Source organism: Panicum virgatum, chromosome 9K (assembly GCF_016808335.1).
Source record: "Panicum virgatum strain AP13 chromosome 9K, P.virgatum_v5, whole genome shotgun sequence".
In the NCBI taxonomy this organism is placed as follows: domain Eukaryota; kingdom Viridiplantae; phylum Streptophyta; class Magnoliopsida; order Poales; family Poaceae; genus Panicum; species Panicum virgatum.
This window is the reverse complement of record NC_053144.1, coordinates 63218914-63242547: the sequence shown is the minus strand read 5'-3', so window position 1 is coordinate 63242547 and position 23634 is coordinate 63218914. Positions and strand designations below refer to the sequence as shown.

At 48.3% G+C, this 23634-nt stretch overlaps 1 protein-coding gene and 1 pseudogene across 1 annotated transcript; both read left to right on the top strand.

Moving 5' to 3' along the window:
* Positions 1–12760: 12760 nt before the first annotated feature.
* On the top strand, positions 12761–13676 carry LOC120646881 (DNA (cytosine-5)-methyltransferase DRM2-like). The gene has a single exon (XM_039923389.1). The coding sequence runs from the start codon at positions 12850–12852 to the stop codon at positions 13363–13365; it is 516 nt and encodes a 171-aa protein (XP_039779323.1). The 5' UTR covers positions 12761–12849; the 3' UTR covers positions 13366–13676.
* A 960-nt stretch (positions 13677–14636) lies between these two features.
* On the top strand, positions 14637–18643 carry LOC120646880 (annotated as a pseudogene).
* Positions 18644–23634: the final 4991 nt, after the last annotated feature.

Sequence of the window (23634 nt, the reverse complement as noted above, 5' to 3'; positions counted from 1 at the left end):
TGGAGATCAAACTAACATTCTCCCTCTTGATCTCACCTTTGTACTTTAAACTATTCAACTTAGACTTAACACTTTACTTTTTCTTTACTTGTTTTGCTCTTGGTCCTCGTCTCATTGCAGATTGGTACGTAGGGCGTGCTTCATCATGACAGTTATCACTTACTGCCAGACTAACAGTCACAATACACCTTTCTGTATTGAAACAAGACCTTAACCTTTCTTTTAACCTTTCTTTGGGCCCTTTGGTAATCCAGAAATCATAGGTCTCCCGTAAAACCCATGTCGACTTGGGCGGTAGACCTTTAGTAAGCGGATCTGCAAGCACTTGCTTGATACTTTGATGCTTAATACTTTCATATGATTCTGGATTTTCTCCTTTGCAACATATAACTCACCGTCAAAGTGTTTGGCAGCACACTTGACATGTTGCCATAGGAGTGAAAACATTCGAATGGTATATCGCTGCTGTCTACCATTATCAATTCCGAGTAAAGGTTTCCTCAACCATTTTGCCTGTCCTGTAGCCTCATATAATGCTAAACTTTGGATACACAACTATTTTGCTTTGGAGCTTTTCCAAAATAAAACTCCAAGCGCGAGTGTTAGCTACTACTGTGGGCTTCACTAAACATCTCGCCAAAACTTAAATCTATTTACTCACAACATTTTGAGAGTACATGTTCCTTTCTTATTTAGCATGAGGCTGATAATATTTTACAAAATTGCAAAACATTCTATAACTCCATTCCAGTGATCTATTGCTGGACTAGACTTCTGCCAAAATGTCCCGGATACTTGCGCTATGTCAGGGTAAATTCTTTTGAGCACTAATTTTGCTTCCAACAGCTGAAGCACATGGAACCTTTTTCTTTTGATCGATCATATAACGGTTCCTGGAATCCTAAAAATTCCAAAACTATTACCCTTGACAATAGGACAGGCGTAGGCTTACTCGCATGCATACTATATATCTTTCAGAACTCTTTTCTAAGTATGCTCTCTGCGATAATCCTTAATACTCCCTTTACTTTTATCCCAGTGAATTTTCATTTCTTAGAGTGAATGATTTTTCACCGAGATTATTTTATCAAAACTAGAGGTCATAATAACCTTCTTTGAACTTTGTAGAAAAATAATTTCCCATCTTCAAACTTTGCATATTTGCAATTTGTCGTCTTGACCTTTAATTAAAACCCAAAACTTTCTTCGTTCTCATAAAACTTCAGATACCACTATTCTGATTTCATCAGATGATATTCGGATGTTCTTTTCTTTCCACAACAAAACCATTTGGTTATGTCATGTATATACACTTTCTCGTACAAATCTTCATTGGAAGATATTTCACCAACATCCATCTGATGCAATTCTAAAAGTAGTATGCACCAATGTCACTATGATTCTAAAAGAATTCTTTCATGAGATTGTACAAAATGTCTCATTAGAACTTATCCTTTGTCTTTGCATAAATCTTTTGGCCACAAGTCGTACTTAGCGACTTTTCATGTTCCCTATGAAGTCACATTTAATCTTGTAGATCCATTATAACCTACTGTCTTGGTTCTGTTAGGAACTTATTCTATGTTCCAAAATAAATTTAAAACTTCTAGGTCTCATGACATATTTTATGGCTTCTTGCCACCTCGATAAATGAGACACCTCAATTTCTGTCATTTAATCAACACCTCAATATATGATGAGACAATTGTAGTGCTTGAATCATCGGAGTGAACATACAGTTCTCACTTCTCTTCAAGCCTTAGTTCTTGGCATACTTACTCCCCCAGATTATCCCATCTATTGTAAAGATGGAATATCTTCGAGCTTGTGTTTGGGTTCAGTCTTTAAAAGCCTCGGTTCAGTCTTTACAAGCCTCGTAGGGTGCTTCAAGCACCACCTTTTCTTTTCGGTTGATTTGAGACTTAATTATCTTTTCGTCCTATTTGGAGCTGAAAACTCCAGAAATTTACTTGTTTTTGTAATTGGGGTATCAATGTTATGACCGTTGTACTCCCTTTTCAGTCATATTCTTCTTTAATAGATCATTCTTGCTTTAAAAAATGCATCGCATTTAACTTTGCGGGGAAATTCTCTCTAAATCTTAATCTTTCTTGTCTTTCTAATCTTTCTCCCCCTCGAAATATGACACAAACTTTATTGCCATAATTTCGAAACTATTTTTAACACTTGTGAACGAGGAGTCTTTCATTACTAGAACTTTATTCATATGACCAAGTCATACAAAATAATGGGAGTACTATTTTCTCGTTCCTTTTCAAGAGCTCCTCATAGTTTTTTATTTGTTGCACTTTTAAGAACTCATCAACATCAAGGTCTTCATTTTGCTATACTTTTGCAAGTCATGCTTGCAATTTTGGTTCGCATACAACTTTCTTTTAATCCTTCGATTCTTTTCAAGTCACTATCCAACAATAGTGCATGAGAATTGCTAGGATAACTTTAAAAAACTCCCCCAGACTTCTTTACTTTTATGTGATACTCAAGTAGCATATGGGCTATCACAACTTTTCCTGTCATGCAGGATATAAGTGACACAAGTGCCAAAAACTTTCCCGACATGCGGTATAAAACTTTAAATGTATTGGTAATACATGTTTAATTCAACATTGGTCAAACTGAACATGCATCAAACTCATTTTAACCATTATCTTTACTGTTGTTGAAGGACGAAGAAACTTTGATCATAATGACTAAAACATGCATATATACTTTATTTTCTGATTAAATCTTCCCGTTGGTTCCAATTTAATCAGAAAATTTAACGAATTACAATATCAGTAAAACTTTAGTGAGAGAAACCAAAAACTTTTCGGAAATAGTTGCATCTCTTTTCCATATCACCCAAAAAGTCAGAATGACACATGCTCTTTTCTTTCTTAATCTCAATAAGGCAACTGAGCAGCCCAAAACTTTATCTGTAGCGTTGATCGGAATCAAGTTTTGTTTGTCAATTTCTCTCTAATTGAGAAGAATTGTATGTTTTAATTTAACATTGGTCAAAATTAAAACATACAATTTTCCTTTACTTTTATTTCTATATCACCGTTGGGCAGAAATAGAACACATGACTAGAACAAAAAATTATAATATTGCCATCATCAACTTTGGTCAGAAAATGACAACATCATAATAAATTTTAAATTTTTTTAAGAGCAAAATAATGCTCGACTTGACACTTTACAATGGCAAAATAATGCCAAAAACAATCTTTGACTTATAACAGCGGAAGCTTTCTTCACCTTAATCTTCTAAGGCAGCTTTTTCCCACAGGGGAAAAAAAACTCATCTAAGCTTTTCTTTCTTATTGCAGCGGAAAACTTTTCTTTCTTTCAGAAGCAATTCTTTGTCTCTCTATTCTCTGAAAAATTGATCACTTCGATGCAATTCAGAGATTCAATATTGAACTTAAACTCGTAATAAAAATTATAATATTGCTATCATCAACGTTGGTCAGAAAATAACAATACCATAATTTAACTTTAAACCAATATCTTTCTACTCCTCTATTTAATTTTTCCCGTTGGTTCCAATTTAAATGGAGGATAAAACTTTAACTTTGCAACGGAAACATAGGCATATAACCTAATTTCTTTTCAGAAGCAAATACTTTGTACTTGTCCACTCTCTAAACAATTAATCTCGTTGGTTCAAAATTGAGTAGAGATGAAAACTATATAAAAAAACAAATTCAAAAGAATGCTTCTGAAAAGAAAAAACTTTAATTCAAAAACTTTGTTGTGCATGTAGCCGGCCCAGCAGCATGGCTCGGCCTGCTCGGCTCTCCCCGGCGACTTGGTGGCCCTGCAGCCACTTGCGCGCGGCCCAAATCCGCCTGCTTGGGCTGGATTTGGCCCATCGGGCGCCAATCGCTCTCGGCCGTCGGATTGAATCTGACGGTCGTCCGCCAATTTCGCGGGATCAAAACTGCCGCCGGCGCCCCGTAACCCTAGCTTTGCTTTCTCCCTCCCCTTTCTCGGAGCTGCACGGCGGCGGCCGCCCATGGCGACCGGCCACCTTGGCCGTCAGCGCCAGCGAGGGACACCACCGCTGGATCCAGTCCAGCCGCCCCCGCGTCGTTCTTTCTTTTCCTTCTCTTTTCTGAGCACCGAGCGGCGGCGGCCCTTGGCAGGCAGGAGGCGGCGCCGCCGCTGCACGCCCCCTCGCTGGCTCCGTGGCCTAGCAGGTGCCAGGATCCCTTCTTTTCTCCCCCCCCGGGCCGGTACCGCGCAGAGGCGAGCCATGGTCGCCCGGAGTGACGGCGCCGCTGTAGGGCCTCTCGCTGGTGCGCGCGTTCGCCAAAGGATGAACGCGCCGCCGTCGAGAGGCCTTGCGGTAGTGCTCGAGCCCGAGCGCCAGCGAGGCGGCCCGGAGCGGCGCCTCTGTTCTTTCCCACACGGCGTCGAGCGACTACCGGCGTTGGTGACCAACACGGCCGGCGGTGGTGGCGCAGCAGGTATGTCCCACGGCCCTTTCTTGGCTAGGGTTTGTGATCCTTTCTGTCGATCCAATTCGAATCGAAATCTTTCTTTCTTCTTCTTTTCATTCTGATTTCTTTACCCAAAACTCGATCTACTCGCTAGATCGGCTAACTGATACCATTGTTAGATTCTTTAGGACCTCTAGGAGTAGATCGGCGGGTTGTACTCCCTTTCTGTAGAAGAAATAGCTCGCTGGAAGCCTCTGCTGGTTCGTCGGTGGCGTTCTGCGCTAGGGCAGCGACGCGCAGTGCAGGGTTGGCGGTGTTGTAGTCGACGGCGAGCCAGTGGCGGCGACGGCGCGGCACGGTGGAGCTTCCCGTCGCTGACAGCCCCCCTCTCTAGATCGGGTTAGGGTTTAGGATGGTAGGAACTGTAGCTGCGGCGAACCTCGCAATCTACGCCGCAGTCCCCACCTCCTCTATATATGGCACTACGCGACGGGGGCCCACCAGCCGTCTATTGGGCTGGGCGTCCCCGATCAGGACGCAAGTCAAGGTTGACCCAGTCGTTGGACTGGCCCGGTGGAGATCAAACTAACACATCGAACTAAAAAGTGGTGGCCAAAATGGGATCCAAGAAAACAGCTCAATTGCCTCCTCACCCATGTGGCTAAACCAAAGTTGATGGAACAGATTCGCCATGCTCTTGCAAAATGTGAAGGTCCACCACCTCGACGTGTTCAGAAGTATGTATTGGAAACCTGCAGGGAGGGGAACCTGGTATGGGTTGGTCTGAACAAGGTTGCTCATCTGTGTTGGTGTATATTGAGCCCATGTGTATAGAGGCCTCATCTAAAGGCCCATGTATAGGAATTATATATACACACCCTTCTAGGGTGGAGGAATACATCCATTATTCCCTCCTACATGGTATCATTAGCCTAGGGTTAGCCTCTCTCTCTCCTCTCTCGCAGCCGCCGCCGCTGCCGTCGCCGGTAGCCATGGCCGGTCGCCGGCCCCTGGCGCCGCCCCTTCCTCCTTCCCTCCCCTTCCTTCCTCCCCTGCTCCCGGATTCCCAGCCGCTGGCGCCGGATCCTCTCTGATCCAGGCCGCCACCGCCAGCCCCTGGCGCGGCCCTGCCGCCGCCCTGGCGGCCGTGCAGCCGATGCCGGACGGTGCTGCGGGTGCCGCCGCTGCGGACGCCGCCGCCGGCCCGAAAGAACATCTAGGCCCTAGTGGGTTTTGGAGCATTGATTGACAACACGATTAAAGAACTAACTTGTTTGCATGAGATTATGAACATGTATTTAATTATGAATGTGTATTAAAAGAGATGGCTCATGTGTTACAAGCAAGCGTGTTTATCCCATTAGTATAATGTGTATGTGACAAGCAAAACAAGAAAAGGAAAATAGAGCAAAGTATTCATGATTGATATAAAGGCTTTAATATTTGCGAAGGCTTGTTTCGATCTATGATGGGATTCAAAGTGACAAGTAAAGATTTTGTGAATGAGATGTGATATGCTTATGCATAGTCTCAAATATAGAAAATCTTGTCACATGTGATAAATGGATGTTAACTTAAGAAGCAAGCAAGTAAGGCAAAAGAGAATGAGACATGAGTTGATACATATATGATGTCTCAAATTGGAAGGCTTGCATATAAGATTGAATTGAGAATTTGAAGATTTCATGCATGACACAAAATAATATAAGTTCAAAATGGACGGCTAGGATAAAGGTAGAGGACCGAGAGGCGTGTTTCAAGAGGCTACGCAAGCGACGGCTTGGGGGGAGCAAAGAAATCGATACGGGTCTAAGGCCGGAGATCCTAGAGTCATGGAGAGCTCTATGTTGAAGAGTGTCATTATTCAAGAAAAGAATGTAACTTATGAATCAAGGTGGATTTCATTCCTATGCAATTCAAAGATTCAAAGTCACTAGCTCAAAGCAGGTATGCTCAAAAGAAAGATGTTGATGCCCTCACGGTATTGATCGAAGAAAAGTCGGCATGATCATATTATGAAGAAGCTCAAGTAATCGTGGAAATTGTATATTTCATTTATGCACTTGAGTATAGGTATGCCGTACTATCAAGAGGGATGCAACATCAGTAGGTTTAGACAATACCAAAAGTGCTCAAACCAGTCCCTAGAGAGTTTAGCCTAAGGAGTGAGAGCTAACTGCAGAAAACAGAGAGGGACCGGTCTGATCGGTCCAAGGGACCGGTCTGAGCAGGGTGAGCCTCCAACGGCTAGTTTTCAAAACAGACCGATCTGACCGGTCTAGGGGACCGGTCTGACCGGTCTAACACTGACAGGGCAACGACTTAGTTTTCTGAGAAGGGGTACTTATACCCCATGACTTCACCCATTCGTGGGTGCTGATGCTAGAACATTTCAGAACATCTTGAGAGCCTTGTGAGCACTTGGAGAGTCCTCCCCAATCTCTCTTTGTGAGAGTTGCTTGATTCAAGGTGAATCTTTAAGTTGGGTGAGTGAATCCATTCCTTGAGAGCCATTTGAGCAAGAGAGAAACATCCCGAGCTTTGAGCACTTGGAGAGCACTCGATGGAAGCATTTTTGTACTCTTGGAGCATCGGCTCCTAGACGGCTAGGCGTCGCCGGCTAGCTCCCAAGGTTGTGGTGAGCAGCGGCAAGTTTGTTGCGGCTTCGATCGTGTGCCAAGAGGGCGCATGGTCATATAGTGGAGAAGAGGAGATAGCTTGACCTTGGGGTCACTACGAGTTTCCTCAACGGAGAGTAGGATTCACACGTGGGTGCACGGGGTGAATCCGAACTTCGGTCAAACAAATCACCGTGTCTTCATTGCATCATCTCTATTTCGGTTTGATTTACTTACCTTGCATTTAGAGTTTTGAGTTTCAATTGTGCTTCCGCTCGATCTACTTGGGTGTGCTCCTCTTGTGTGTAGGGACTTGTTTATATTGTTAGAAATACTCTGCAAGACACATATCTCAAGTTTCTTATAGGTTCAAGCTCGAGAGGGGACTTGTTCCTGCTGACTGGGTTGTCTGCCTGCATATACCGGTCTGGTAGACCGGTCTGACCGGTTCAGGCAGTCCCAGCAAGGATTAAGCGCCAAATTTTGAAGAAATGCCTATTCACCCCCCCTCTAGGCTACGACATCGCATGATCAAGATCCTTTCACGGCCCCCTGTTGCTCGAGCAGGGGCCTCTTGTGCCGCCCCAGCAGCCCCTGTAGCTGCTTGACGCCGCCGCCCAAGGCCTGCGCCGCCCCCTGCAGAACGCTACCCAACAGCGCGTCACCATCGATCCGGCTGCCCTGCGGGCCGCGGCGCAGCTGCTGCAGGCCGCGGGCGTCGATCTGGCCGCCCTGCAGGCCACGGGCGCTGATCCCGCTGCCGTTGCGGCCCACCGCGCCACCGTCGCCGCGGGCAAGCAGCCCGCCGACGACGCCGCGCCTGATGCTGCGTGGACCGGGCTCGGGATGTCGCCCGCGGATGCGCGACCCTCCTCGCCGCCAAGTCAGAGGCTTCGGCGGCCCAGGAGCAGCTCCGCGCGGCTGCTCTCGCTTGGGAGCGCGAGCGCGCCGCGGCCGACGCCTCCGCTCTCCGGGTCGCCGAGGCGGAGCACTTCCTCCGCGTGTCCTCCGGCCAGCCCGTCGTCCCCGAGACCGGCGCCTCTTCATCCCGCCAGGCCCCACCCGCTGGATCTGGAGCCCGGTACGACCCGACCGACCCCATGGTCGCCCAGCTCCACCTCCAGGCCACCGGCATCCTGAACATCAGGGTCCTGATCACCGTACACCTTGACCCGACGTCCTCCTACGGACGCTGGTGGGACCAGGTCCTGCTCGCCCTCCGCCGCTACGCCCTCGATGACCACATCCTCCTCGACACGCCGATCGAGGCGCAGGACGTGGCATGGCTGCACCTCGACAGCGTCGCCATGTCCTGGATCTTCGGGACTATCTGCCTAGATCTTCAGGACCTCGTTAGGACCCATGGCGGCACCGTGCGGCAGGCCTAGGTGGCGCTTGAGGGGCAGTTCCTCGGCAACGCCAAGTACCGCGCCCTCCAGCTCGACGCCACCTTCCGCACCTTCGTGCAAGGGGACCTCTCCGTTGGTGAGTACTGCCGGCGGATGAATGGCATGGCCGATGCTCTTCACGACCTCGGGGATCCGGTGTCTGATCGGGTATTGGTGCTTAATGTCCTGCGGGGCCTGAGCAGCACCTATAACCACCTGAAGAGTTGGATTGCCCACCAGAGGCCCTTCCCCTCCTTCCTGCAGGTCCGGGACGATCTCGCCCTCGAGGAGATCACCAGGGCTCTCGCGCCCGGATCGCCCTCGTCCACCTCCACCGTGCTCGTCACTGCTCCACCGGCTTCCTCCGCCTCGGCGGCGGGGGGGGGGGGGGGGTGGACGTGGTGGTGGTGGTGGTGGCACTGGTGGCCCTGCTTCTGGGGGTACCGGTACCGATGGGGGCCGTCGGGGCGCGCCGACTCCGCCAACTCCGGCTCCCGCTTCTGCCCCTGCCCCTGGAGGTACGCCCTGGCCATCCTTCAGCAACCCATGGTCAGGGCGCATCTCGATGTGGCCGTTCCAGGGTCCGGGAGGGGGGCCTCGTCCTCAGCTCCAACCGGCGGCCATGTTCACCGGTGCTGCTCCCCTCTCCGTGCCGTACTGGACCCCGCCCGCTCAGCCCAGCCAGCAGCCGACCTGGCCTGGGTGGTGGGAGCAGGCCGCTCTGGCGCAGTCCTTCAGCACCATGGGACTGACGCCGCCGGTCAGCACCGAGTGGATCGCCGACTCGGGTGCGTCCTTCCACACCACTCCTGATGCCGGTATCCTCTCTTCTATTCGACCCCCACACCCATCTTGTCCTTCTTCTATCATGGTTGGTGCTGGGTCTTGCCTTTCTGTCACCGCCGTGGGTTCTGCTCCTCGTCTTCCTAATGTTCTTGTTGCTCCTCAAATGGTTCACAACTTTCGTTCCATTCGCCAGTTTACTGCTGACAACTCCTGTTCTATCGAATTTGACTCTTCTGGTCTTACTGTGAAGGATTCGGCTTCCCGACGTCCGCTTCTCAGATGTCACAGCCCGGGGCCCCTTTACACTCTTCGGCTTCCTGCTTCCGCTGCTCCGTCTTCGACTTCTTCTTCGTCTACTACTTTTGCCGTGACGCCTTCTTCCACCACCTGGCACCGCCGGCTTGGTCACCCCGGCCGCGACATTTTGGCTCAGCTCAGCCGTAGTACCGATGTTCCATGTACTAGGGCTCCTGCTGAGCACCTCTGTCATGCGTGCCAGTTAGGTCATCATGTTAGACTTCCGTTTTCTTCTTCTTCTTCGCATGCTGCGCATGCATTTGATCTAATTCACTGTGACCTGTGGACATCTCCTGTACTCAGCATGTCTGGCTATAAATATTATCTGGTCATTGTTGATGATTTTTCTCATTACTCTTGGACTTTCCCATTGCGCGCCAAGTCTGAGATCTTCCCCACTCTCCTCCACTTCTTTGCCTGGGTGTCCACTCAGTTCGGCCTCACCGTTAAGGCCGTCCAGTGTGACAATGGGCGGGAGTTCGATAACTTCACCTTCCATTCCTTCTTCCTCTCTCGGGGTGTTCAGCTGCGTATGTCTTGTCCGTATACCTCTCCTCAGAACGGTAAGGTTGAGCGGATGATTCGCACGACGAACGACATCGTGCGCACTCTTCTGATCCAGGCTTCTCTGCCCCCGCGCTTCTGGGCTGAGAGCCTCCACACCGCCACCTACCCGCTCAACCGTCTTCCGTCTACTGCTTCTCCTGCTCCGACTCCACACCACGCTCTCTTCGGTACCCCTCCTCGCTACGACCACCTTCGGGTCTTCATGTGTGCGTGTTACCCTAACACCTCCGCTACCGCTTCTCACAAGCTGGCGCCCCGCTCGACTCGTTGTGTGTTCCTCGGGTACTCCCCTGACCACAAGAGGTACCGATGCTTTGACCTCACCTCTCGTCGCGTTCTGATCTCCCGACACGTCGTCTTTGACAAGTCGGATTTCCCCTACTCCACCTCCTCCACACCTTCTCCTGACCCCGAGCTGGAGTCTTTGTTTCCGACTGCCCGGTGGTTCAGCCACCGTTACCTGTCTATCCTTTTCCTGGAGGTTTTCCCGGCACACCGGCACCGCTTCCGGTGATCCCTGCTGCGCCGAGCACGGCCCCGGTGCCTGCGGTCGCGTCACGCGCGGCCCCCGGACCTCCGGTCGTCCCGCGCGCGGACCCGGTGTCTCCCGCTGCGCCACACGCGGCCCCGGTGCCTTCCTCTGCACCTGCGCGGTACGCTCAGCCGGTGCAGGTGTAACGGCGTCGCTCGGCGCCGGTGGCGTCGCTCGGCGCCGGTGTCGGCGCCGCCTCCTGCTCCGGAGGCTCCTGCGACGCCTACACCGGAGCCGTCGCCGCCTCCTCCGGCTCCCTCTCGAGACGAGCCGGAGGTGTACCACTCACCAGTCATCCATCGGGATCCTCGGCATATTCATCCCATGGTGACTCGGCGGATGGCGTCTCAGGCCGCGACTCTCTCCGCCACCGAGGGAGAGCCTCGGGTCTCTCCGGTACCCTCCTCTGTCCGCGATGCCTTGGCGGATCCTCACTGGCGTCGCGCGATAGAAGAGGAGTATGCGGCTCTTCTTGCCAACCAGACATGGGACCTCGTGCCGCGTCCGTCTGGTTGCAATGTGGTGACTGGCAAGTGGATCTGGACGCATAAGCGTCGGGCTGATGGCACGCTGGAGCGCTATAAGGCTCGCTGGGTTCTCCGGGGGTTCACTCAGCGACCTGGTGTGGACTATGATGAGACCTTCAGTCCAGCGGTGAAGCCCGCTACGGTGCGCACGGTCCTCTCGTTTGCGCTCTCGCGTTTTTGGCCTGTGCACCAGCTGGACGTGAAGAATGCGTTTCTTCACGGCAGTATCTCAAAGACTGTCTACTGCTCTCAGCCAGCGGGATTTGTGGACTCGAGTCGTCCGGATATGGTCTGCCGGCTCAACAAGTCTCTCTATGGTATGAAGCAGGCTCCTCGGGCTTGGTACTCTCAGTTCGCCACATTCTTGCTAACATTAGGCTTCACCGAGGCCAAGTCTGACACGGCTCTCTTCATCTACCGCTGTGGGGATGAGACTGCATATCTGCTGCTCTATGTCGATGACATTGTGCTCACAGCCTCCAGTCAGCAGCTACTTCAGAGTGTCATCTCCTCTCTACAGCAGAAGTTTGCTATGAAGGATCTGGGTCAGCTCCACCACTTCTTGGGCGTTATTGTTGAGCCTCGCCTGTCTGGTCTTCTCATTCACCAACGGTAGTATGCACTCGATATTCTAAAGCGGGCTGGGATGACTGATTGCAAGCCCTGCTCCACTCCTGTCGACACTCAATCGAAGATGTCTGCTGATCTGGGTGATCCGGTGGCTGATCCTACTGCCTACCGGAATATAGCTGGCGCTTTACAGTACCTCACCTTCACCAGGCCGGACCTCACCTACGCTGTTCAGCAGGTCTGTCTCTATATGCATGATCCCCGGGATTCACACCTTGCTGCGCTGAAGCGTCTCCTCCGCTACGTCCGTGGCACAGTGGACCTCGGCCTGGTGCTTCACCGCTCGTCCTCTACTGAGCTGGTGGTCTACATCGATGCTGACTGGGCTGGCCGCCCGGACACTCGTCGCTCCACTTCCGGCTACGCCGTCTTCCTGGGCGGCAACCTGGTCTCCTAGTCGTCCAAGCGGCAGCCGGTTGTCTCCCGCTCCAGTGCTGAGGCGGAGTACCGGGCTGTCGCTAACGGCGTGGCGGAGGCGTCCTAGCTACGACAGCTCTAGGCGGAGCTTCACAGCCCGCTCGCCAAGAGCACGCTCGTCTACTGCGACAACATCAGCGCCGTGTATCTCTCCACCAACCCCGTCCAGCATCGGCGGACGAAGCATGTGGAGATTGACCTACACTTCGTGCGCGACAGAGTCGCCATCGGCGATGTTCGGGTACTCCATGTCCCGACTACCTCCCAGTTTGCTGACATTTTCACCAAGGGACTGTCCTCCTCGACCTTCTTGGAGTTTCGCTCCAGCCTCAACGTAGCCGGTGGCTAGTTGTGGTTACGGGGGTATTAGCCCTTTGTACTCTTTTTATACTCTCTTCTTGTCCAGTCTTGAACACCGCTGCGCCGGTTGTTCAGACTGCGGGGGGTGTTGGCTTTCTTGTTGTCCAGTCTTGAACACCGCTGTGCCGGTAGTTCAGACTGCGGGGGGTGTTGATGTATATTGAACACATGTGTATAGAGGCTCATCTAGAGGCTCATGTATAGAAATTATATATACCCACCTTTCTAGATTTGGAGGAATACATCCATTATTCTCTCCTACAATCTGGAGCCTAATGAGATGGAATACCTTCTTGGTTTTCCCGAAGACCACACCAGGGGAATCAGCATGACTGATAGATACAAGTCTTTGGGCAATTCATTCCATGTCGACACCGTTGCATATCATCTCTCAGTACTTCGTGACATGTTTCCATATGGCATGAATGTCCTTTCCTTGTTCTCTGGCATTGGAGGAGCAGAGGTAGCTCTCCACAGGCTCGGAATACACATGAAGACGGTTGTTTCAGTGGAGATATCTGAGGTGAACAGGTTCATCTTGAGGAGCTGGTGGGATCAAACCCAAACGGGCAATCTGATTGAGATTGCTGATGTTCAGAGCCTGACTTCCGAGAGGCTGGAGTCATACATCAAGAGGATTCGTGGTTTTGACCTCGTTATTGGCGGCAGCCCCTGCAACAATCTTGCAGGGCGCAATCGGTTCCACCGTGATGGCTTGGATGGTGAGCATTGTTCCCTCTTCTACCGTTATGCTAGGATCTTGGACACTGTAAAGTCAATCATGGACAGAATGTAGAAGATCATTGCAGTCTAGGATCTGCTGGTTTTGTGGGGTATTCGTTGGAGCATTGACTGCCCTAATTTCATGGTTGCAACTGGTTCAGCAGCCGATACCATCATATGATCTTGGTCTGTTTGGTTTCTTTGGGTTATGACCAGGTCATGGCTAAATCTTCCTGCTAATCATGCCCTGACTGGCTTTCAGATGTTATTTGTGGTAATTTCTGCCCAGTAAGTTCTGGCTGAGCTGTTAATTGTGATAATTTCTGTCCATTGACTCTGAGCTGTTATGAAAATGGACACGAGAAGGAATTTTTAGCAAGACAACGTCTCACTGTTACAGAAACCATGCTTCTTGGCTATTCATAATTGTCATTTTCTCGCCAAAAATGTTTTGTGAAATGAAATTAACTGAAACAACAATCCTGAATCTTTGGGACCGTTGTGCGGTGCCGCCCTTCTAAATTCCGGACGGGACGGATCTTGGGCCACATACTGAGTGGGCCGATTCGGCCCATTGTTAAAAAGAGGCGGAAACGATTCCTTCCCCCCGCTCTAACCCTCGTTAGTCTGAGCTGTGAAGTCTGGACAGAATACTTCATCTTCGTCTTCATCGCTTCATCATAATCCATTAGCCAGTCACCGTGGGTGCTGATGCACTAGCGCCACAAATATCTCCCAGTCAGGTCATCAACGACCACTTGAACAGTTGAGCATGAGCACAAACATTCACCTAGAGTCGTTTGCGGAAGAAGATATATACACTGATGGATAGAGCGGTGCTGTTAGTGATAATGTGTTACTTCACAGCAACGAGCTCTGACCAGCCAGTCGACCTGGTTCAGGCACACGAGGCTGCAACAAAGCTCTTGATTCTAATGAAGCCCAACGTCACAGAACTCGCAACGGTTGGGAGTCCAGTCGACCACACGATGGAATCATTGGATTGGATGGATGAAGTCGCCTGTCCTCACGCTGTATTCATCTCACGGGATTTCTTGATGCACAACAGCAACGCGCACACCTCGAACAAGACCACCTCTATCGGAAACAGGATCCGGGGATACGGTAAGCTGCAACGATGGGCAGCAGCATCGTCATCACTCATCACCAGACTAGCGAGAACAGCGAATCTACAGAGGCCGAGTGAGGGAACGGATCAACGTTAGGCCTAAAATTTCGGCCTAAAATCTTTTTAGTACTCAAAACTTAAAGCCCAAACTTAACAAATGGTCCAACAGTCAACCTTGGGCCAAAGCTGGTCACTCTCCCTCGGCCCAAGTCCACCCCGCCTCCCACTCTCGGTCTCGCCCGTCCGCCCCCGCGACTGACCGCTCCCCAGCTTCCCCGATGGCGCCGGCGGCCGCCGCCACCCGCGCCTCCCGCCGACCGCCCCTCCCGCCGGCTGCCACCTGAGGCCCGCCCGCCCGCGGCTCCTGCTGCCTGTTGGCGAGCGCGCCTCCCCCGGTGCCGTGCGCGGGCCTGCGCGGCCCGCCGCGGCAAACCCGGCGCGCCTGCGCCGGCCGCCTCCCGTGCACCCTCGTGACCGCCCCGAGCCCCCAACCACACGGCGCCCGTCTGCAGCAGGTAGCTGCCCCGATCGATTGCCCAATTGAATCACCTCACTGGTCCGTACTTCTTTCTCTAATTCTACCACGAGACTATGATTCCGTGATTTCATCTTAATCTCACTTAATGGAAACATTGCTCTATTTTTTCATAAACATTGCACTTGAGTCATGAATAATGGAAGCATCGCTTTGAACCCCTCCAATTCATTCTTTTGATGCACAAAAAGTACTTCTGACTTGCAACTTTTTATCCCAAAGACTTTTCAAGTGCTTAATTGATGGAACTTGAACTCCAACTTGATACATATATTGATGATTTGAGAGAGGATGATAGATTCCAAGGCCTAAACTCACTTAGTGAGCTGACTATTAAACTTGTTGAAACACAGAAACATGATTTTTATGGTAGGGCGTTCCTGATTCTTAAATTGTTGGCATTGATTCTACCAGTGGCAATTACAACCGTGGAAAGAGTATTTTCTGAATTGAATCTAGTGAAGAATCAAACAAGAAATCGTATTTGTGATGAGTTATTGAATATTGTTTTGTCACTTTATTGAGCATGAAATTTTCTCTAATATAAGTGAGGATGACATAATTCATACTTTTATGACCATGAGGAAGCGGTAAAGCAAAAGCATTAGACTAGACTAGTATTGTAATCTTCTATTTATGTAAGATCTTATTGATGTTGCAATTTTTTATATTGTAAAATATTCGAGAGTTCTAAACTAATTGGTTGAATTGAACGTATGATAGGATCTTTTTACTTATGTTATTGTAAATTTGATCTTTATGCACCATATTATTGCCGAAGTGGTATAAGATTATACCGGATTGTGCTTTGGATTTTTTTCTAGGACTACCCTAGTTTCAATTCCTGGGTTCACCACTAACCCAGTGGCCAGCGACTCCTGACCCTGCACGGGGCAAGCACAGCCTCACCTCCTCAGAACGCTGCTCCGCCTCCGCCTATCACTCTACCAGCTGCTGCCTGAAGGCTGAACCGCCCCGCCATCACTGTGAGACCGTGAGCATCGTCACTCTTCTCCTGTCTTCAGTCTCCTCCTCTGTAGAATCTAGAATGTACTCCAGGACTCCAAGTGGACCAGGGGACAATAGCAACACAAAATCCTTCTTCGCAGGCGTAGCAATGGAGACCTCTGCAGCAACCCCAACCCGCCCATCCCACCCGCCCGCCGCCTCCCCATCGCCGTCGCCCTCATCGCTAAGGCTGTGGAGGTCGGCGGCGCAGCGCAACGTGCGCAACCAATGGTCGCGTATCCACGCTGCCAAGGAGCAGTGTCTATCACTCTATCTGCCACTTTTGATAGCCGCTCCCAGACCTCCAATCTTGTCAACGCCCACATCTCCCGCATGTAGGTCTCCTCTTTATCTGTGTTCAGCGGCGCCTCTGGGTTTGAGATTTCGATCATGACAAATGGCATCATGTGGAGTTGACTGTCAGGGGCATGCCGGCGATGGATTTGGGAGTGCTCAAGGACATGCCAGGGATCCGTGATAAGGCGAGCTCCAAGTTGGCGTGTAGAGAGGTAGTAACACCTTGACCAGCAATTCAGTGTAAGATTTGCTTAACCACATATTTAGCTTGCAATTACGCTGCTAATCTTTTGATTTTATTGCTTCCTGCTTGGTTTAGGAGCAGTACTGTGACATCCTTGTGTCGTCCTACAAGATTATGGTAATTCACCCGTTCAATGCTGATTCAATTCTTTAAGTTCATATCCCATAATGCGTTATTGTTCTATGTGGACTCCTGTAGTAATGTTTTTCTTATTTGCCCTGTTGCTAGGTCCGTGCTCTGTGCTGCTTGGTTAAAGCTTCCAGTTCTATGCGCTGTTTTTCCAAAGTGTCCCCAAATGATTCTGTTGCACAATTTTCTGAACAACAAGATGATTTAAATGATTCAGGGGATAGTGGAGGTGCCCCAGTATTCAAATGGTTTTCAATATTAGAGTTTGGTCAGTTACTCCTCTTTCCATGCATGTTGGATTAACTTACTAAGTCACTATGACCTTTCTTCCGTTGGATATGCCAAGGATCTCCTAACCTATATCTTTACCTTTTAAAAAGGTTCAAGAAGTCAAATTAGTTTGAATGTATTAGCAGAACAGCTCTTAGCTATAATATACTTTTCAGTGTGGGATGCTGCATTATCGTGTTGAACAAATTAATTGATTAAATATCTGGCTTATCATGTTTGAGAAAATGAAACACCATCCTGGTTTTTTCTTAGATTGCTGCTCAGATTCATGTTGGCATGTCTTTAATCCACACAAAAAAAATTCTAATGTTTAATTTATTTTGTGAACTATCTCAGAGAGTTTTGCCCAGGAGCTTGTTGAGATGTTTGTTTCAGACCTAAAGTTGAAGGTACATCATCCCTCTTTGTCTGGTGATGCTTGCCATAAGAAGTTTTTGAATTCATTTTTCAGTCTTTCAGTATTTTAGCTTGTGCTGTTTGTAGTCAGGTTAGTTTTTACTTGCCTGCTTCTTTATTGGGGGGATGTGTCCTGACAATGGAAATCACTTGCATTTTTAGAGACTGCTAGTCTTGGAACTTCTCTCAGTTACTTTCAAGGAAGGTGTAGAACATCAGACAGTATTAGATTGGGGTGATGAACTATATGATGGTGAATCAAACGAACTTCAGAGTATTGGCCTTCAGTCAGGTGGGACCTGCCCACTGCCTGAAAATTGGTGTACCGATATTTCAGGGAGTCGGCGACCTGGCAATCCACCTTCATACGAAGTTTTACAGGTATTCTAGTTTGTAAAATTGTCATGAATCTGGTCTTTAAAGATCTTGCAATTCATCTAGATGCCTGCATGTACATACAAACCATTTCTCTCCTGGTTGATGCATTGTTTATCTTCCTTTTGGTAGACTTAGTAAGTGTTAAGACATACATTGTGAAATGGGTGCAAAGTTGTCAAGTTGAAAAACAAAGGATTTATGGAAAGAACATCTTTGGATTAGATCAAATTTAGCTACCTCATGCTTCCCAAACAAGGGTTATATATTGTTTTCTTCTTCTTTTACAGGTTTATTTAACTGCTTGGCTTGCAAATGTGAACATCAACAACAGTAGGTAAGTAATCTTGTATCTTCTAACTTCTGGGTTTTATATACTAGCAATATTAGAATTTACAACTTGAATTTGGAAGAACTAATGTGATAACAATGATTGATTCCTTCATTATCTCAGAATTGGTGAAATATTTGAGCTTGTTGAGGAGGAGATGAAAATCAAATTTTCTTGAAGATTTTGGTGCATCTCGTTGGACCTTTTTCAAGTACGATGGAAAAGAGAAATATTAGGTTACTATTCACCCATTCTCTATCTAGTGTGTTCCTTTGCCTTATTAAGTCTTGATAGCTTATCTAAGCTGAATGTAGTACTACTCTCAGAAATGCTTGGGGACAAAGATTTAGTAGCTGAAAACCACATACAGGTTCACCAAGCCAGAACAAAACCATTTATTTACCCCATAGAGGATCACCTCGGAATTGTATTGTGAGAATATCATTGAGCGTAATCTGTTCTTCAAACTACATTAGTCATTAGATGGCTCCTGAGTTTTGATGCTAATTAGCCTAGCTTCAAGTTTGTAGAGGCTATTGTAAATGTGCGATATGAATCATCCTTTGAGTGCATTACTGATTTTGGTGACACGTGCAAGACATGCCTTGCTTTTGTTGGTTTTCAGTATGTTTCTGGATTAGAGATTTTCTGGGTATTATTAGTTTATGCCATGTATGAACCCAGAGGAAGGAATGGTGGATTGGTCAATTCTTCTATGCTGTTGTCCTTTGGTCCTGGAGGAAGAGTGGTGGGTAGTTGAGCCTGTCCGGAGAAAAGGCAAGCACGTTGCGGCCAGGCTGTATTGCCTGCTGCAGCGTTTCCTTGGCCCGCTATGTCCTTTTAACTAGGCTGGGCCCATCAGTGCCCCCAGTTCCAAAAACTTTTGCCTTTCTTCAGTTGGAAAATGGAAATGCAAGCCTCACGTTTTTTTGTTTCAGCCTAACGTACAACAAGAGATGGTGTACTCTGACTGATTTTAGATACAGTATGCACTACTGCTTACAGCAGAAATTACAGCATGCTCTGTGTACCTAGGCAAAAAAAAAATCATGACCTTTTCCATCAATGACGAGCACCTAAGTTGCGCGCAAAATATGACCGGCCCCATATTCTGTGTGATCCCGTGCCCTCTGCCTCTGTCCATTTCTGAACCTGCCTCAGTCTCAGTTTGAGCCTGAGGGTGCGGCCGTTTGGGTGTCAAGAGCTGGTCAGAGGAGCCAACGCCTCCGCTGCTGCCTCAAATTCCAAGCGAGCGCTTGATGCCGGAGAACCTCGATTCCACTAGCACTAGGGGACCCAAGCATGAAGCATGCCATGTCCTCTATCCGTTTCCAATGATTGGAACTTGGAAGATTCACAAAGCGATGATGATTCCTACGAATTGGAGTAAAAAGATGGCCCAGGGGGTGTGGACCAGATGCTTCCCTGTTCCCTTTCCCTTTATAAAAATTCAGATCAACCTAGGATTGCGTCAGTACAATATTCTCATTCGCAGGACACTGGTCAAACATGTGCTCCCTTGAATTTCTCACAGGAATCAGGCAGTGCCACTGATCCTCCTCAGACTCTTGTGCCTTTCATTAAAAAAGAAAAAAGGAACCCCGATTCTGAACCGGTCGGGGTCAGGCCAGGGCCAGCACAGCACAGCACTGATCGACTAGTTTTCTCTCTCTACCTGATCTGTCTGTCTGACTGACTCTCGGAGACCTGCGAGACACAGAGACAGAGAGAGACGCTGCTGCTACAAACAAATACGTGAGTGTGACCAAAACCACCCTGGCGACACTGACCACACGCATCCATCCAGACATTCCGTGACCCCTGGGGGATAGAGAGTAGAGAGAGAAACGAGGATGATGCTGATGCCGAGGGACGCGGCGACCTGCGGCAGCCGACGACGCACGGGCAGGCAGACAGGCAGACGCACGCACGCACCCATCACGAGCCGGTCAATCGCACCCGTACCACCAGTAATCAATACCCGAACGGAATGATCCTTCCTCCACTTGGCCCTTTTCAATGTTCTTTTCGAAGAAAACAACGGCGACATCAGCAACAACCAGGTGATCTGCCGACGCCACGGGAGCAAGGCAGGCCGGCAGGCAGCCCGGCACCACCACACCACGTCGGCGTGTCGGCGTCAGGGTCGGCGCCCAGATCCCCAGCCGGCAAACTGGTGGCCACATCGAAGCACGCGAGGATCCCTTTGTTAATTGTGACGGTTGCCTGCTTTAAAACTGGAAAGGTCTCGTGCTCGCTCGTACGACGACGCCAGGGGTGTGGGCGTGTGCTCGTGCCGTCGTGCGCGCGTTGGTGTCCCCGCTGGTGTCCAAATCAGAGGCAGGCCTTTTTGGGTTCTCGAAAAGGGCAGCTCCATCGGCTCGAGTCAACCTCAGAGGCGGTTTTAGTTGTGGAGGCAACTTGAGATCGAGGCCTGCCCGGGCGTGCTTCGCGCCAATCAGGGGCGAAGCCAGCCGAGCACGCCATCGGGGTCGGCTCCATTGTGGCAACGGGTCAAATACACAGAACAATAGTGGTGTACATGGGATTTGACAAAATTTGTCGAGGTCACCGGACCCCAACGAGCTAAGGTAGCTCCGCCACTGGCGCCAATGAAAGGCTGGGAATGAATGAGTGGATGGATACTCTCCTAGATTAGATCCTCTCATCACTCGCGCAAAGTACAAAAAGGGAGGGGAATGGTGGTGGCGATGTGACAAGCCTATCAATCAGCGACCCACTTTGCAACTACTCCTTCTAAGCTCCTTCCCAAGTCAGCATTTTTAATGCTCCAAGCACAGCAATTTGAAAAAGGAGATTGGAAATAAAGGGCGTCATCGTCCACACGCTCGCTCACTCACTACACATGCGAACGTGTGGGTGAACTAGTCTTGTTTTTCCGCGGGGGAAAAAGGCAGCAGCAGCAGCTAGCGTGGCGTTGGCAGGTGTCGCTTTGCCCTAGAATCTTGGAGCTGAGCTTCGGTCATGGGGCACCGCGCAGCGGCATGTGACGCACGCGCGCGCCGCTGGCAGGGCGTGGCGCGCGCGGTCGGCCATGGGGCGCGGAACGAGCCGCTGACCGGCAGCGCGTGTGCAGACGCCTAGCCGCCAGCCGGCGCGGTGCGCAGCGATGCGTGTGCACGGTTTTTTTGTCCCGTGCAGCCGCAGCTTTTGTTTGGGCGCCGGACGGGCAGCAGTGACAGCGAGCGCGTGCAATTAAGCTTGCAGGGTGAGCAGGGATGGAAGGAAGGGTGCAACGGGCCCTGCCATGTCCTGCACCGGCGGAGGCATGCCTGTCTTGTAGCAGTGGCCTAGTACTGCCGGCACTGCCATCACCAACTGTTAGTAACTGACAGGCGCACAAGGGGAATGTTCCAAGTGTGCAGGCCAGGCCAGCACAGGCCTAGGCGATCCATCCCAAGTCCCAAGGTCATGTGGACGTGCGTGTGGGTAGCAAGATATTTGATGACGAGATGGGAAAAGCGTTGTACTTTAGCAGGGGGCCACTACCCACCGTGAACAGCAGAGAGGATGTGTATGATAATAACTCTCCTCTCCCATTGGCTGCTTCTTCTTTAACAGATTGCATACGGCTTCTGCCGCTTCTAGTAGGGAGTGTCAAGTGTGAGTGTATCTATCATGAGGTCAAAGGCAACCCTTTTGTCTTCACCTTTTCACTTTGGATAAGAAAGGATGCTTGGTGGTTTTGACCTTTGAATTATCTGGAGTGTACTAGCTATATATATGCTCGGATGTGAACAAAGGGTTTAACGGTTTAGCGACAGCAAGTCACTCGGAGGTTGAAGAAAGCTCACCTACCACTTGTGTTAGTTCAGCCTCAATCCATTGTTTCATTGCACAGTTACTTGGAGCAAAAAATAGATAACCGAGCTGGATGAGTGTCATGGGGATGAAACTTTTCTCACATCCTATGAAACTCTCTCTTCTTTGTTCTTATAAATATCCTGACACATAAGCAAAATAAAATACCCATGAAACTCCACTAATACTGGCCTTACAATATATGGAAGGAGCCTACTTGTGGGTTTTGCTCTACTAGCTCCTGATATACTAAGAAAAAAACTTAGATCCTATGTTATATTAGCTAAACAAATAATGACATATGATGTACTCTTAGTTTTCAAGAGAAAATAAAGATGCTTCATGTGCTCTATTCGTTGTGTAACTACCAGCAATAGACATCAATATATATATGTGTGCATTTTTTTGGATCGATAAAACTTTCAGTGCTAGCTATCCTTGATATAGTTTTTCACATTTAATACCATATTTTTATTTTAAGCTATTTTACTAGTTCAGAAGCCAAACAAGGTCATCTCTTGTTTCCGCTAAAGGTTTGCTTACATGTTTTGTTGATTGATAAAGGATCTATTCTAGGAATTCTAGGACAAACTAACAAAAAAGTAAAATGACCATATTTACCCCTATTTACTACTAAAAGTTGGCACTAATTGATTCTTGCATGCACATGCACTTTCTAAATACTTACTTTTTAGACAAATTTTTAATCCTAGAACAACTTGTTTTTAGTATATATTACTTGATGTAATGCAAGGTAAACTAACCGCTTGACATCCACTACCCCCTAAAATTCATCAAGACTCAAAAGTCACGTTCAATTGCCATCATAATAAACTTAGTGAATAGGACACTGATAATAAAACATAGAGTAAATGGATACATGATTCGTGTTCTTTTCAATGAGTTGATTTGTTCTTGCACCTCCTTACCCAAGTAGGCTTATTGGGAAAGCTCCAAGAACTCTACAAAGGGGGAAGAACATTAAGAAATGGGCTAATCCCATGAATATATCAACATAACTAACTCCATATTGTCACATAATTTTGGCATGGCCTACAATACAAAATTTGACTAAACATTAAGCTAAGGGTACGCTATTTCAAATAAAGATAACTCAATATTAGCAAAGTTATCTCAGGACTTCAAACTATGTAATTCATTATATATCCATTTTTAGTATAAAAGATTTTGTCTTAAAAGATACTCCCTTCGGCTACATTTTCTTGACGTTTACTAATACAGTTTTATGGTGAAACACACACACAATAGAGGCCATCCTGCCATGAACATGAAATGTTTGTTTTACCAAGGAATATAACTATCAAATCTTTGTATATAGCAAGATGAAATATTTGCTTACCCTAGGATTTATTTATTTTAAACCCGTCACATCAGATATTTTGATGTTAATTAGAAGTACTAAATATAATAAATTCCATAACCCCTAGGATTTTTCGCGAGACGAATCTATTAAATCTAATTAGTTCATAACGGTGCTGCAATAAACATATACTAATCATGGATTAATTAAGCTTCATAGACTCGTCTCGTGAATAAACCCTGGGGTTGTGCAGTTAGTTTTATAATTAGTTTATGTCTAGTCTTTTATAATTAGCATCAAAATATTCAATGTGAAAAAGCTTATAATAAACCTTAGAAAATCAAACACCCCTAAAATTTAATATTTTACACGCATCATCAAACAACCTCCCTCTTTCAAAAGTAATCCCTCCACCCATTTACTCACCACTTTACCCGCCGGCTCGCATCCCGATGGCTCCCACT

Excerpts from the sequence above, each read along its gene's own strand:
- LOC120646881 (XM_039923389.1), top strand. The coding sequence starts at position 12,850 with ATGGAATACCTTCTTGGTTTTCCCGAAGACCACACCAGGGGAATCAGC.